Source organism: Hetaerina americana, unplaced genomic scaffold, assembly GCF_022747635.1.
Source record: "Hetaerina americana unplaced genomic scaffold, ioHetAmer1.1.p SCAF_27, whole genome shotgun sequence".
Lineage (NCBI taxonomy): Eukaryota > Metazoa > Arthropoda > Insecta > Odonata > Calopterygidae > Hetaerina > Hetaerina americana.
The window spans coordinates 4,206,348-4,221,231 of record NW_027286841.1 but is presented as its reverse complement, the minus strand read 5'-3'; the positions used below and the strand labels follow the sequence as shown (position 1 = coordinate 4,221,231).

Below are 14,884 nucleotides of genomic sequence, written 5' to 3'. Positions count from 1 at the left end.
ATCTTTTTTCCGAAACTTTTCCCGATACTTTTCATACAAACCGTGTACCACACATAACTGGAAGAAATAAATACAGATAACTTAAAGGTACTTGCTGCTTAGGACGGTAATTTCGAATGTTTAGAATTTCGAAAACTACTGCGACATATTTCGATAAAAGAAAGTCAGGGGCGTGGAGGACTAGTGGATGGTGCACCGGGATTTCTCACCAGAAGACCCGTTCTTGTTCTTCCGCTTCGCCCCGTTAACTTTCGGCGCACCAAAGTGATTGCGCTGGAGTTCACTTTGTTCTGCACCATCGAAGAGGCACGACTGATGGGACGGGAATGGCCCTCTCGCGCCGAGCGAATGCCGTGCTTAGAAGTCGCCCTCCACCCCATGCAAAAAGGTTAAAGCATTCCGCTTTAACCTTTTGGTCACCGTTTCTCACTTCCCACTCGTGAATTCCGCTGCCAACATGGAAGTAAGGAATCGTGTGAGTCGGCATTCATCTTGGTCCTCCACTCCTACCAACCCCCAGGTCTCCACAAAATGCATTAAATCTCCCTCCATTCCCAAACCACAGCAGCACCACCGCTCCTGCCCCCGCCACGCATTCCCTTGCTTCCCCCACCTCGCTGTTTTCTTGCCTTTACGAAGGCGAAAGGAAACAGTGCCCAGCGGAACAGCGCCAAATGACCCTGAGATTGTTCTCGTCTCTCTTCAGAAGTTATTAAGAGATACCGACGAAATCATTCATTGATAACATGCGGAAGTTCTTGAGATACCTAAGAAGATTGAAGTCGTTAGGGACTAACTGAAAGCTACCTTTAAGACCTCGAATGTGTGAATGGATTACCCTGAATGCATGAATGAATACGGTTTATATTTATGTATGCCATTACGATGAAATGTGGTCATGGATTTAATCACCACAATCAACCGTTATTGGATGACTGCAATCATTACTCTTCATCTGAGGTTTCATTCAAGAGGAAATACTGTGCATTTTCAAGTAATCACCATTGCCCATTCGTGCAATGCACTCCGCAGTCTCTAACATTCTATCGTTATATCTCCGCCTCATAATCCCGGAAGGGGAATGGGCCAAGGGCGGGGGGGGGGGGGGAAAGATGAGGGCGAGAGCGCGTCCCCCTCGGAACCAGCAATTCCGAAATTCTCACTGCTTCCCCTGAAAACGGTTTCCATTTCACCGATCGTGACTGAGATGAAATCTCACGACGAAGTCCGAGTGTGGGGTCCAATCTTTTTTCAACCCGCATCCCAAAACTATCCGGAAATGATTCCAAACAATCCAACACTATCATTATTCATTCACCCTAGGAATGTTTTCACGAATCGACCTCGCGTCAGCCGACCGATTTATAGCCTTAAAGTGTTCGAGCCCTCAGGGACTGTTTCTCTTCTCTTGCAGCCAGGGTTTAATTCCCCACGAATTATTTGCAGCTAACCCTAAACGCTGTGAAACCGGATAAAATCTATATTTCGCAGGTGAAATTATTTTCGAAAATAATTTTGTAAATTAAAGTCCTTTAAAAAAAGTAGAGTCCTTCTCTCGCTCTAGTGAGTACCCTGCCGTTGTAATGGGAGATAAAAGTTTTCTAGTAACGAGCATTGAAGTGTAGAGTTGGTGACGATATGTGGACGTGGCGACAATTATCGGGCATAACGAGATATATCGAGTAATAAAAACCTTATCGGGCATATCGACTAATATCGTCGTTGTCAATCACGTCGCATTTCTACTAATTGTATAATATCTTTATCATCGAATATTGACGAGGAAATTACGGTTTATAAAAATTACCCAGACCAACCGATCGATATAAATAATGGTGGCATTGTGTGGATGTGTCTCTATATCGAGCAGCCATACTAGACACGTAAATAGGAAATGTATTCCTCGCGAAAAAATCCAAAGAAACACGATTGGAATCACAATGCCGATCTTTATTTCCATGCACATAATCGCCCTGAGTGGATAATTATATTTGGTTGTCAGGCTTGGCTTTTTATTTCAGGCAGCCAAGAAGAGACCCCGAGATCAGACCGAAGCCGTTCAAGTTTTATGCGTTCGGAGGTAACATTGCGTATCGTAGACTTCGAGAGCTTGAAAAGATAAGGAATCGGCACCCACTGGACGGTGGGTGCCGATTCCTTATCTATCCGAGCGCCGCTATTTAAATATGATAATATAATAAAGGGCCAACAGCCCTTGCTTTATGAATATGCCTCGTAATTTGGCGATGCGAAAGATCTGCGCTGAACGCGTCCACCCGACTCCCCTCTTTTGGTCGTCCGCCTTTGCAGGGACGACCAAACGAGCTGAGTCGAGTGTGTCTGCTCGCGAAGGCCTTCTGCATCCACATCGCGATGACTCCCCAACCCTCTTTACAGCCCCGACTTGGCACGAGCAGACTATTTCCTATTCCTTACACAAGTGAAATCCTCCCTCTCTCAAAGGACACCACCCTAAGTGCCGTGAAAGAAGCTCGCACGCCTACCCCTAAGGACATTCCCCCTATCAGGGAACCTTCGAGTCGTTGAAAACTCGCTGGAAAAAGTATGTCGGAGCTCGAGGGAAGTACTTTGAAGAATTTTTGAGCCAGGGGTAAAGAGACGGGCCCTGGGAGGTGGCGAGTCGTAGGAATGGGGGTTGGCAAGGCGAGTGGCGCACGGGTGTGGCGTGCGTGATGATGGCCCGATCATCGGGAGGTGTGGTTGGGTTCATTTCTGCCGTGTGGGGGGGGGGGAGAGCGGTGGGCGTGGCAACCCTCGCCGAACACTCTCTCGCACTCTCCATTATATGATCCCGCCTGGAACAATGTGCGTTCCGGGGTCGAACGAAGGCGGAATTATGGAGGCCCCCGCGCCACTGGAATCCATCCCCCCCTCCGCCTCCGCCGCCTCCGTGCCACGCGAGCCGTAATGTATGCGGGACGGAGAGGAGATGTTCCCTGCCTCCGCTCGATTCTAAAATCTCTCCCCGAATATGGAAATGAGCGCAAATTTTGGCGCAGTTAACGTCTCCCCCCCAACACACACACGTACACGCGGGCTAATACGCTCGTCTCCTTTCAGCCGCGACGTGGGTTGACGTCACGGACGGGTTGTCTCATTTGTTTTCCATGAAGGTAGTTGAGTCAGGGAGGGGGGGGGGGGTCAGGGGTTTCGTCGTCGTGATGCCTATGATTACGGAGCATGGTGGACTCACACCGCGTGCCCTGGGACACCTCACTCGCTCTCCTTCTTACTTAGCAATTCTGCATGACCTCTCTCGGTAATGTGGAGGCCTTGTCGGTCTGTTTCGCTTCATTTTTATATCCTTTTTTCGTATTACAAATAACTAGTGTGTCAGATGAATTAACCCTTGTCTTGAATTAAGTCTTCCTTCAGCATGTATACAAATTTACACGTTATTTGATAGTTTTTTGACGAGTATTTTTCCCTTCCTCACCCTTATCACTCACCCTTTCCACCTGGTAGTGCTGGCACACCCCCGCCAACCACCTTTTTGCTGGATCGCGGGATATTTATGTCGATGTTGACTTGTGTCGGCACTTCCTTTAATCGAGTGACCGATTTATCGCCAGCCAAGTGAACTACTTTTATCAATTTCACAACTTTACTAGTAGTAATAATAATAATGGCTGTTCGGCCGATTATTATAAGTCGTCCGCAGCGTTTACTGTAAGAACACCGTTTATCTGTGTAGTCGTGTGAGTCACACTAGTTATGTTTACGGGTGGTGGAGACACACTTGTTACGTTTACGGACCTGACACACCCCGCCACACACCCTTGCGGCGACTTGCGCGTTATTATGTAGATGCAGTAAACCTTTTAAATGTAACCTGTGGTCATTGGACTCGATTGAAATAAGTTCCTGCGGTACATTTCAGCATATTATTATTTGTTATTACCCGCGCGATTCCACTAATTGTCTCTCGTGCCATCCAAAATGAATGCCGTTCTGATATACGTCACTGGCAATATGGACCTCGGTGCCCGGCACCAATTACTAGTTCACACAGATCCACATTCGTGCCGGTTCGTTCGCACCACTTCCTCTCCCTTCCTTCCCCCTTCCCTCCCCCCACCACCGCGCATTTATTCCCTCCCCGACCGCACCCTCGAATCCTCGAGGAAAAACGCTTGAAGCGGAAAGGAATCCGCGAGTATTCGCGTGGGCGGAACTCTATTATTCTTTGTTTATTTTTGCAGGATATATATCATGTGTGTGTGCGTAAAATAACAAGTTGGTCACTCGAGCGGGAAAATTGAGAACAAGAGTCCCCTCGTGTCAGCGCCGAAAGTGCGTTTCGCGATCCGGAAAATGACAACGGGAAGCGAGTTCTTCGTAGAATCGTCGACGGTTGAATTGAGCTGGGTTCAAACGCCGCGAAATTAAAGGAGTCCCAACTATTACTCAGAATGGGGTACTGTTAAAAGGTGAAAGTATCGAGCGCGGAGGGAAATAGGATGAGGCAATCGGAGCGATTGGCGCCAGAAGAGGCGACACCCGACTCATCCGAGATGCGAAGAAGATCGAAAGGAGATTGGAAAGATCCCGGCCCTAGTTACGTACATTACGTGAGGGGTCGTGGCACTCAAAGGCGAAGGCAGGGCCAGTGGTGCCCCCAGGGACCAGACCCTCCGTCGCATTCGTTCGAAAACCGCCTTGACCTCCCTCCCTCCCGCCATTCGCGATCTCGGGGCCCCGGGACGGTGGGTGCCCTCGGCATCGAGGGGAAATATATGGCCGTGTGGGGCGACCGTGACCTCTCGCCGCGGAAACGTTCGCGCCTTCTCCCCTGAATGATTGACGTGGGCAGCCGTGCCATCACCGTGACCTTATGCGTCCCCCGCAATCCTTTACCGCTGGGAATCCCCCCTCCCCCCCATTTCGGCTCCATGGACGCACCAGCACCCCTGGCCAACCCCGACAACGAGGCATCGCCACAGGTCCACGTCTCCGTAACCCAGACAACCGCTCAAACACGGCAGCCATTGAATCATTCCAGTGCCGCTTCAACTCAATCCGCTTTTCATCCTATTGTTTTCTCTCATCGACATGAAAGTCATCCTAAATCAAAAAAGTTGCTTTCCTCATTATTTTTATTAGTTTCTTTCCGTGAATGTTATTGTTTATCGTGGAAAAAAGAAGCTGAATTCCGTGGTTAATTTCAACTTCCAGGTGAGCTGCAGAAAAACAAACACAAAAGATCCTAGCATATGCGGATTGTTAATGTTAAAATTCACTTATTATCCTTCAAGAGACCGCGGTAGAGGTAAAAATATTCGGGTTTAAATTAGTCTGGTCTGCATTCACCCCCTGCCACACATCTAAGCGGTGGCTTAAAGGGTTCCAAAATATCTAAATAAATATCAAAAAATTGGTGGGACGCGTTTTACCGTGTTGGGGCAACATCGTATCCTAAGACGGTCCCTGTAGTTTCTGTATATTTACATTAAACTTGGGTAGGAGGGGGGAGGGTGGTTTCACGTTCCAGTGTTTGCACTGGAAGCAGGCCGTGGGTAGGGTAGAGTGTAGTAGGTGGTAGAGTAGGTTTTTAACGTATTTTTTGGTCCTCTTTGGGTAGGCATAAGAAATGGCTGCTAACCATGTAATACTCGTAATATGCGTCTGTAGGCATGCTGCATGATTGGTGCTCGGTCGCCTCCTTCACACGCGGTTTCTGATGGATCGCGGGGAGCCGGGTGCATGGAGAAATAAGAGTCAATGTATGTAGAATGACTGGTGACCTAACACCCCCTGCTACACGTCCTTGCGGTGGCTTGCGGGGTATTATGTAGATGTAGGTCCAGAGTTGAGGGTGGAGTGGTAGGGGCGTAATTAGGATGGATCCATCAAGGGGAAGAAGCTCTGTTTCAATACGTATGTCCAAAACGTCCGCCAGGTAACGCCTGAATCAGTGGATTTGATCTACGAAATGATTTGCATTTATTTTTTTGCTCAAATGAGAATAGCATCATTGCTGATTTTGAAGATAAAGAGTCCGCAGAGTATGTTTGCAATTTTGATTGGGCCGATGCAAGGTATAATCGCGGATGCCACATGATTTAGCCGAAATCCACGAATGCTGCAAGGACTCGTTTAAGGAGGCATTTTGTGCGTGGAAATGTGCTTCACGACGACTTCATTTCCATTGGCACCACCCCTGACCGATTGGGCGGATCTCGCAGGCGGGAGAAGGCAGTCCCTATTTCCTTCACCGATCGCCTCTCTTCGCACGCCTTCCAATACTTAATCTATATAGTTTAACCCTTATATATATGGATGCATTGCAGTTAAACTATATAGATAAACACATAAACACTTTATCACTTCAACTTTTTCAGCAATGTTTTTACTGCCACCGTGATGCATTTCCATCCTCCAAAGTATTCGAGTACTTTCTCGAACCTTCCTCGAGTGTGTTCTGACTCAGTTCTGACTCCATTTTTAAATAAATAGTACCGATAAATAGCGAACACGGAGTTAATAAATTACTTTCCGTCCCTACGGAATAGGTCAGTATTTTTTCATGCCTTAAGCAACATTTTCTCGATTCCAAGTTTTTGCTCGACTTTCAGAATGAATTCTTACAAAGAGAATAAGATTTGAGATGCTGGAATTATTAATCTCATTCCTTTGCCAAACCTCTCCATTATTACGGAACCTTATATTAAATTAAGGAGAAATTAGACAAGGCACTGTTCAAAACTGAAGGACAATGTGGATCGATTCAGGGGTATTTTTAGCGCTCTACATGTAACCAGGGAATGCAATCAATTTCTCCAATTTTTTCACGAGTCCATAATTACGGCAACAACGCGCAGCAAAATAATATTTCGCCTTGTTCACATGGACAAGTATGACGCCTTCCTTTCAGTTTTCGCATTCACTGCTGACATTTCCCATCCCAAGTACCGAGGTCTCGCAAAAGAATTCGCACTACAACATGATGCAATGGTCGCTTGGATCATGCGTATGATATTCGGGAAATAGATGCCAGAACTAGCAAACTCAAGGACTCCTTCTTCCCACGGACAATACGGGATATCAACTGCAGGGTTATAGATAGCAAAAATTCCACTTGCCACCCTCAGCGTCTAAGGAATGATTACTTCTTCTCAAGTGCATGCACTTTTACTAACCTCGTGTGTTTTGCTGCCAAAACCTTTCCCGCATGACCGCATTAGAATGCCATTAAATAATGTACTGCTCTTAACAGTACTGCTTGATCTGCTCTGTCCACATTTGTTTTCTTCCAACCCTCGCCCCTCTCCGCGGGGGGACCCTCCCGCTACCTGCAGCGTTAGGGTCACATTCCCTACTTTTATAATTGTGGAGGCGAGCGTTTTATGTTCATGTTGTGGTGGTGTTTCGCATTCTTGCCTCTTATGTTCTGGATTGTGCGTTCTTGGGTGGCTTTTGTGCTGGAACCCTGGGGGGCAATTGTTTGATGGTTTATTCTATACGTATTTGAGAGATTTTTGAGAGAGAAATTAAGAGATTTTTGCATAAGCGTGTACGCCACTTTGGGTGTAGTTTTCATGTTGTTGATTTTGCATGTGGTATTGTTCCTATTTACGGGTGGTGACCTAACACCCCCCGCCACACGCCCTTGCGGCAGCTAGCGAGGTATTATGTAGATGTAGAAGTAAACTTCGGATAAGCAGATTTGCTGGAGGGCATGGACGTCCCAACGATCAAAGCAGAGAATTCCGTGTTCATATAGCTATCAGCCCATTCGAATAAAAATAAATTTGGTAAATAAATAATACTGTTCACGGAACTTTAATTGTAGGTATTGGCTTCCTTCACTTTCTAATGCTTGATGTATTGACTAGAGGGACCGCTCGCATCGCTGAAAATAAAAGCGATTTCACGATCGTGACTTGCGGACTAGCAGCGAAAAAAACATTTTCCCAACATTGCCAAGTATTGATAGAAATGAGCTCTTACGGCTAGTAATATATAATAAATATGAAACTCCAATAGCCGTAAACAGTTTCTCACTTCGACTTGTGTTGTAGTGACGATTACCCTTCAGTACGCTGAAGAGGGCTACTTTGTGGCCGAAATACGCGTATTCGTATTCACCTTTCTTATCCTCTCCTTTTTTACCTTTTACCCCTTTTACCTACCTCATTATCCTTTTTTGCCTTTACCCCTTTTTGAGTTGTGGCGCTAGCCAATTAATTTCATTTTCACTTTGTTTAGAAAGGTAAACTGTTTACGGCTATTGGAGTTTCATATTTATTATATTGCCAAGTACTTCTACTCTTTGAGGCTCACATTTGGTTCTAAATTGAAATGAAACCCATTGCCACCACGCCAAATTGGTCGTCATTCGATTTCCTCCTTAAGACGGAAGGACGGAGGAAGGTCTTCTGGCCCCCCGACTGGACGGGGTGGCGGGGGACTGAAGCACTGACGAGGGTTTTTCGAGCTAGTGCACCCCGAAAATAAATTGCCTTTGTTTTTGGTGCTGTCCTAAATCCTCCCTCTTTGGCGCGCATTTATCCGGTGTAGTGCAATCATTGTATTATTTTTGAATTTTTTAGTACCTGCAAGCCACCACTAGAGTGTATGGCAGGGAGTTAATATACACTAGGCTAATTTTGATCCGAATATTTGTACCCCTACCGCGGTTGGACAATGTTATTCTGATCCCTTATCGTCCATAGGTGAAATGAAATCTAAAATTTATCTGTTCAACGCTTAATCTCTCTGATTTCATTGACATGATCTCTCCTACCGTAGTGCGATGGAGCTAAAAATGCATTTTCAACATCCTTCCAATTAATGCAGGAGATAGGGATTAGTCCAGGGTTTGTAAGGATTGATCCATTGTCGTTCGTTAAAAAAATGAAATCTTTAATCTAACTGTTCTAAACATAATCTTTCTAATTTTATTGACATGAACTCTCCTACTAGAGTACGATGGGAGTAATAATACATTTTCAACATCACTGCTAAAGAGACATCCTTACAATTCATCCAAGAGCTTCAATCTGTAATTAAACCTCCGCATCATTGAGTGATTTCCAGCCTAGCTGCTATAATAATATTGATACGATAATAAATTTATCATAGCAAGGCTTTACAAATCTAGCTCCTCTGCGCTGCACGCGATCCAATACGGTAATTCACACATTTTCGTGAGGATCCCATATATTACTAGAAGAATTTTCTAAATGAGGCCTAACCAGCGAAAGGTAATATTTCTTCTCAATCTTTTCATCACATTTACCCAACACTCATCTGATAAATCCTAATTTTTTCTTAGCTTGTCCACATATTCCCTCTAGTATGTGTTTCACCCAGTAGAGGTCGTGGGTGAGGGTAACGCCTAGGTATTTAATCCAGTCTACACTTTCCCGTAATTCGCTGTGGAATCTGCTCGCAATGGAATTCGGCGGATCGTCTCATTCACGGTGCCGTGACTGCCCGTGCCCTGACGCGCCCGAGACGTGTGCTCAGGGCCGCCAGGGAGGGCGTGCCGGCCCTCCGCTCTTCTCCGCGCGGGGCCGTCGGGCATGCAGCGTTCCCCGCGCGCGCGTCTCGACGGCGGAGCGGGCGCTTCGGCCGGTCGAACAGGGAAGGGGGCGCGGGGGTGGGACATCGCGTTGTGCCACCGTCCATCTCCCGTTCCCAATGGAATAATCATCGAGCCATCCCGCTCTGAATGCTGAGGCAATCAATGATGCCGAGGAAGAGACACATTTAGAATATGCATGTAGCGTATGGGATACGAGTGAAAAAGGCCTCATTCGGGATATTGAGAAGGTTAAACGCCAGGCAGCCCGTTTCGATAAAAACTCTTACGATAAAACGAAAAGCGTCACCGAAATGCTTATAGAGACGGGGTGGGAATCATTAGAAGAGAGACGATGCAATGCAAGATTGAAATTATTAAATAAATTCAGATCCGAATATTTCAGCAACGAGGCCTCGCAAATCATTCGCACCCCTACATACAGGGGTCGCTTGGATCATATATATAAAATTCGGGAAATAGATGCCAATAATTAACAGACTCAAGAACTCCATCTTCTCACGGACAATACGGGATGGCAACTGCAGGGTTATAGATAGCAAAAATTCCAATTGCCACCCTCAGCGTCTAGGGAATAATTAGGTCTACTCAACTGCGTGCACTTTCACTGATCTCGTGTGTTTGTTCTCGTAAAACCTCCCGCATGACCGCATGGGACTGCTCTTCAATGACTGTAGTGCTCATTACAGTAATGCATGCCCGGTTTTGTCGTTTTTTAATTTCTCCTTCCATCCCTCGTCTCTCTCTCTGTTGGGGGGGGGGGGCGGGCCTGCCTGCCTGCTGCGGTGTGTCACATTCCGTGACTGTGACTTGATTGGCGGAGACCATGATGAGTTGTATGTCCATGTCAATGGTGGAATTTCCCATTTTTCAATTCTACATGACATGTCTTGTTATCGTGGAGGCCTGTCGTATAAATGGTTGTGGCTCATTTTTATTCCCTTTTTCCGCATAGCAAATAACTAGTTTGTCAGGTGAATTGACCCTTGTTTTTAATTAAATCTTCCTTCAGCATACGTACACAAATTCACACGTTATTTGATTGTTTTTTTAACGAATATTTTTCCCTTTTCCCTTGCTTTCCCATGTCATCGCTCATCCTTCCCAACTGGTGTTGCTTGCGCCCCCCATCACACTCCTTTTTGGTGGTTCGCGGGATATTTATGTCGTTGTCGGACAGGGGACTGATGCAATCGGACGTGATTTCTTTCCTTTCCCGACCATGCCGACCGGAGAGAAACGGGAAGTCCGGCGTCGCGGCGACACGCCCCGCGCAGTGAGACTACATAGGTCCGCTTCCTCCGATTCGCTCGCGAGACCCGCTGCACCGGGCCCAGCAAAGGGATCGTGCCAAAGGAATCGGGCTCGTTGCGATGAATCAAGGTTTGTTTTTGAATTCCGGCAAGCAGAAATGAGGAGTTCTCGATTGGAACGATGAGAGAGGATTAGAGATACCCTTCTGACGATCTACAACAGGGAACTAACCAGGGTCCGCAATTTCCTTATGAAATAAGCATCCTGTCTGTCATTTAACTTTATAAAGAAAATAATATCGTACTATTTGCGTTACATGGAATGTTAGCATAATAAATGTATTTTTCCATAATTGTTAATTTCCCACTACTCTCCTTTTAGTCTTGAGCTTCTCCTTCTCACAAACTATACACTCTACGCCGTGGCATAATTTCCTCCGAACGCATGCATCCCTATTCTTTAGTCAAAACACCGGTAGAGGCGGACATTTTTCCCACCGGTGCGGTTCAATCAAGCCGGCGAACCCCCATCGGTGCCGCATCACACTGGACGCCCTCTTCCTGAATTTTCTCGGCAATTCCATGAGGTATTCTCGCGTTTTTCAATTTCTGCGCAAAGTGGGATCTAATTCTATGAATTGAAATGGATGTCCAGAGAGGATTTCCAACAGGTAAAGGTGGTGATCGTTGATTTTAGAGACGAGACTGGTCATGAGAGATTTCGACGTCTTCCACCGCCTGCCAAAGGGCATCCGGACACACTTCCAACCTTTCCAGTTTGCCGACCCTTTTGGCGACTAGACACTCCGTGCCCCGTGAGTCGACGCCGGAGCTTTCGGTACCTCTTCTCGTTCCCTATCACATTGAAGGCGGGCGTGGGTGAGGGGGGGCGATAGTGGTGAGGCCCTCGTTGCACACACCGGGTGGAGGGCTTTGGCCGTGTCGTAATCCGTGAAGATCCAAGAAGGCTTACCCTTGGCACTTGGCAGTTTGCATTGGACGCACGACGGCGGAATATATTCCTGCAGAAGTGCGTGATTGCCACGATATGTCGTGAATTTGGCGACTACGGTGTCTTTAGTGATTCCTTTAGCGCCCATGCCTTGCGATGAATTTTAATGGCACGTCCACAATTATTATCCATTTTCCGGTCTCTTTGTATCTCCTACCCATTCAAGAGTAAGAATTTTTAGACAGGTTGCGATAAAAACCATTCGAATATTCTTTGAAAATTTCCATTGCCTTGTGATTATTTAAAAAATATATAAAAAATACATGTAGGTTCGATAAATGAAATATTTTAAAATTTTCAAGTTTAATCTTTCAATATTGGTGAGCATAGATGTAAACTGCGCTCTCGTAATATCACATATATTTGTAATTACGGCTCGATTTCCCAAATATGCACGCAATATACAATCGACAATGTATGTGTGGTGAGTGCATTTAATTCGTGATGGCCCCGGCGGGGGTTCGATCGCGTCACGGCTGATTGCTGCGCTGACCCCGCCGATGGCACGCTTCCCCGTCGTCCGGGCGGGGAGCACGCGGGCATCCTCCCCCGGCGGGGCCGGCGGAAATTCAAGTGACTCACCCGCAATGACCAGCACGAGCAATATCCACAAGTCCATGGGCGCCGCCCTGCGGGGATCCGAGCGACGGACCATCGCTCCCTCTTCTTCAACACCTCCGTCCGATGAGAGAGAGAGAGAGAAGCCTCCTCCTCCCAGCCGAGGCGATGCGGGGGAGTGCCCCCTCAATGTCACACGCGGATCTCGAGTTCGGCCTTCGATGACCTCGAAGCGGACACACACCACCCCCCTCCGATCCACGCACGCCCTCTTCACGGGGCACACTCACGCTCTGTAAACACACTGATTCACTCTCTCACGCACGAGGAGGGAACCCACTCCCACGCCCCCCCCGGACACGAGCGCCCCGCCGGCCGGCGGAGGAGGGCGCACCCGAAAACGAGGTCACGGCGGTGCTTCTCTCCGTGCCTGCCCAGCACCGTCTCGGTGGGGACGCAAAAGGGGGCGGGGTCCTTCCTAGACGCCCCCTCCCCCCCGTCCGACACTTTCGCGGCCCCCCGCGATGGGTGGAGAACAACCCCCACCCCACCCCTCTCTCTCTCTCCAGCCACCGACCCCCTCCTTGGAACCACCCCCCTCCGCACGTGTTTTTCGCGTCTGCGGCAGAGTGCCCAAGGGCGTGGAGAGTACTCACCCGTGGAGGGTCGCGGCGATGCGGGGCTCACGCGACACTGGAATCCGGCGAGAGGGGGGGGTGCGGCGTTCGAGTGGCGCGTGGGGGGGCAAGGGTGTCTCCCCCCCTGTGGCCGCAAGGGTCTCTCTTCCCTCCCTTGGTTACTCCGACGCGCCCTCCTAGCTCGCCTTCTCGCGCGAAACTGACGAGAGAGAGAGGAGGGGTGGGGTGGGGCGGGGCGGGGGGCGAAGGGGAGGGGCGAAGGGAGGGGGCGGGTTCCCCTCTCTCTCTTTACGAGTAAATCGATCGCGGCTCCCGTGGATGGGTCATCGTCCCTTGAGAGCGAAAGATGGATGTTTAAGGGAACAGCGCCCACCCTTACGCGCCACAAGGGTTTTTCCTCCGACTCTACCCCCCCGGACCCTTATTTTTATTACCGCTGTCCCTTTTCCTTTCCTGTCCCCTCGCCGTGGGTGTTGCCGCCGTTTCAACACCCTCCCGCGCCCCGACAGCCGCGCTCGCTCCCGCGCCCTCGCGTGTGTTGTGTGTGTGTGTGGATCTTTTCCCTCCCTTCGCGAACAATGAGTGCGGCACTCTCACCCCGAACCCATCTCCCACTGTGCCCTGTGACCCTTCAAAGGGGGTGTCGCCCCGCAGATCCCTTTCCGTCCCTCGCCCGCGGTGGACGGGTAGCCGAACCCGGGGGCTCGGGTGCCGGAGGCGCCGGCGTTTTACGGTTCATGTCCTTTCCTCGCCGCGGGAGTGGCTCTCCGTGGGGGAACAGGTCAATCTGCGTCCCACGCGGTCATCAACACGCCCCCCCCTGGGACGAAGTCTTCTTCTTTCTCTCCTCTTCCGCTTGATCCGTGCGTATTCTCGTTGTTTTTTTTATTATATCGACACACTCGGACGCGTGACGAGTTTCAATTTTTTCTCCTCTCGGCGCCCCTTCGAGCGGCGCTCCGTTTGTTTTCTTTTGATATTCCTCCCGAAACGGGTTCTCTCGGCTCACGAGAGTGGTCGGGGGAGTGGGAGGGAGAGGGAAGAGCTCTCTCTCTCTCGATTTCTCCTTTCTCTTCCCCTCTACCCGCTTTGAATTATATTCTCCGCCCTCCCTCCCTGCCGCGAAAGGGGGGCGGGTGCGCCGCCGAGGAAGGGCCTCTCTGCCCTCGGGTCGGCAAGATGAGAGCGAGCACCAGATGCGAGGACCGGCGAAGCAAAGACGCCCAGCCGCCCTTCTTACTCCTTCGCCACTCCTTATCCTCAATCGCACTCGGTGTGTTTCTCGCGGTGCTCTGAGGCGGACGAATAAACGTAATCTGGAGTGGATTGATCGTTTCCTTCCTAAACGTTTCGACGCTCGGCCATGCTACCTCTTCCACTTGCGTCCCGTGGACACGTATCGCCCGCGTTCCCCTCGAATGAATTCCCAGCCGACGGGATCGGAGTCGGACGAGGGAGGAGGATCCGGGACCCACGAGTCGTTCCCTCCTTCCCCCGCACCCCGTCCCGAAAAATAGCCCTCGGTTCGGGTGTGGGGGCGAGGGTGGGGGGCGAGGGTGGGGGGAGAGAGTGTGGGCAGGTGGGGGCGCAAGGGGGACGGCGTTCGCCCTCTTCGTGCCGGAGATCACGAAATGGACGGCGGGAGGGGGGGCAGATGCCGGGGGGAGGGGGCAGCAGTCAGTGGTGGGCCGCCGGGTGTAAAGGCGGCGACTGGGTCTCTCGGCCCCTCAAAGGCCCTTAGCCCTCCCGCAACACCCGAGCACCACCTCGCCTCTCGCCGATCACATTAACACCTCTCGCTTCCTCCGGACCCTCCCCTCTTTCCGGTGCGAGGGAGGCGGCCCACGGGAAGGGC

General features: G+C 49.5%; 1 protein-coding gene across 1 annotated transcript in view; it reads right to left on the bottom strand.

The window, feature by feature from the left end:
- dtn (transmembrane protein 132C dtn) overlaps positions 1–12,929 on the bottom strand; it is a 577,141-nt gene extending 564,212 nt beyond the window's left edge. Inside the window, exon 1 of the mRNA XM_071586857.1 lies at positions 12,416–12,929. Coding sequence (XP_071442958.1) covers positions 12,416–12,488 — 73 coding nt within the window. The 5' untranslated portion in view covers positions 12,489–12,929. The remainder of the gene's footprint in view (positions 1–12,415) is intronic.
- Positions 12,930–14,884: the final 1,955 nt, after the last annotated feature.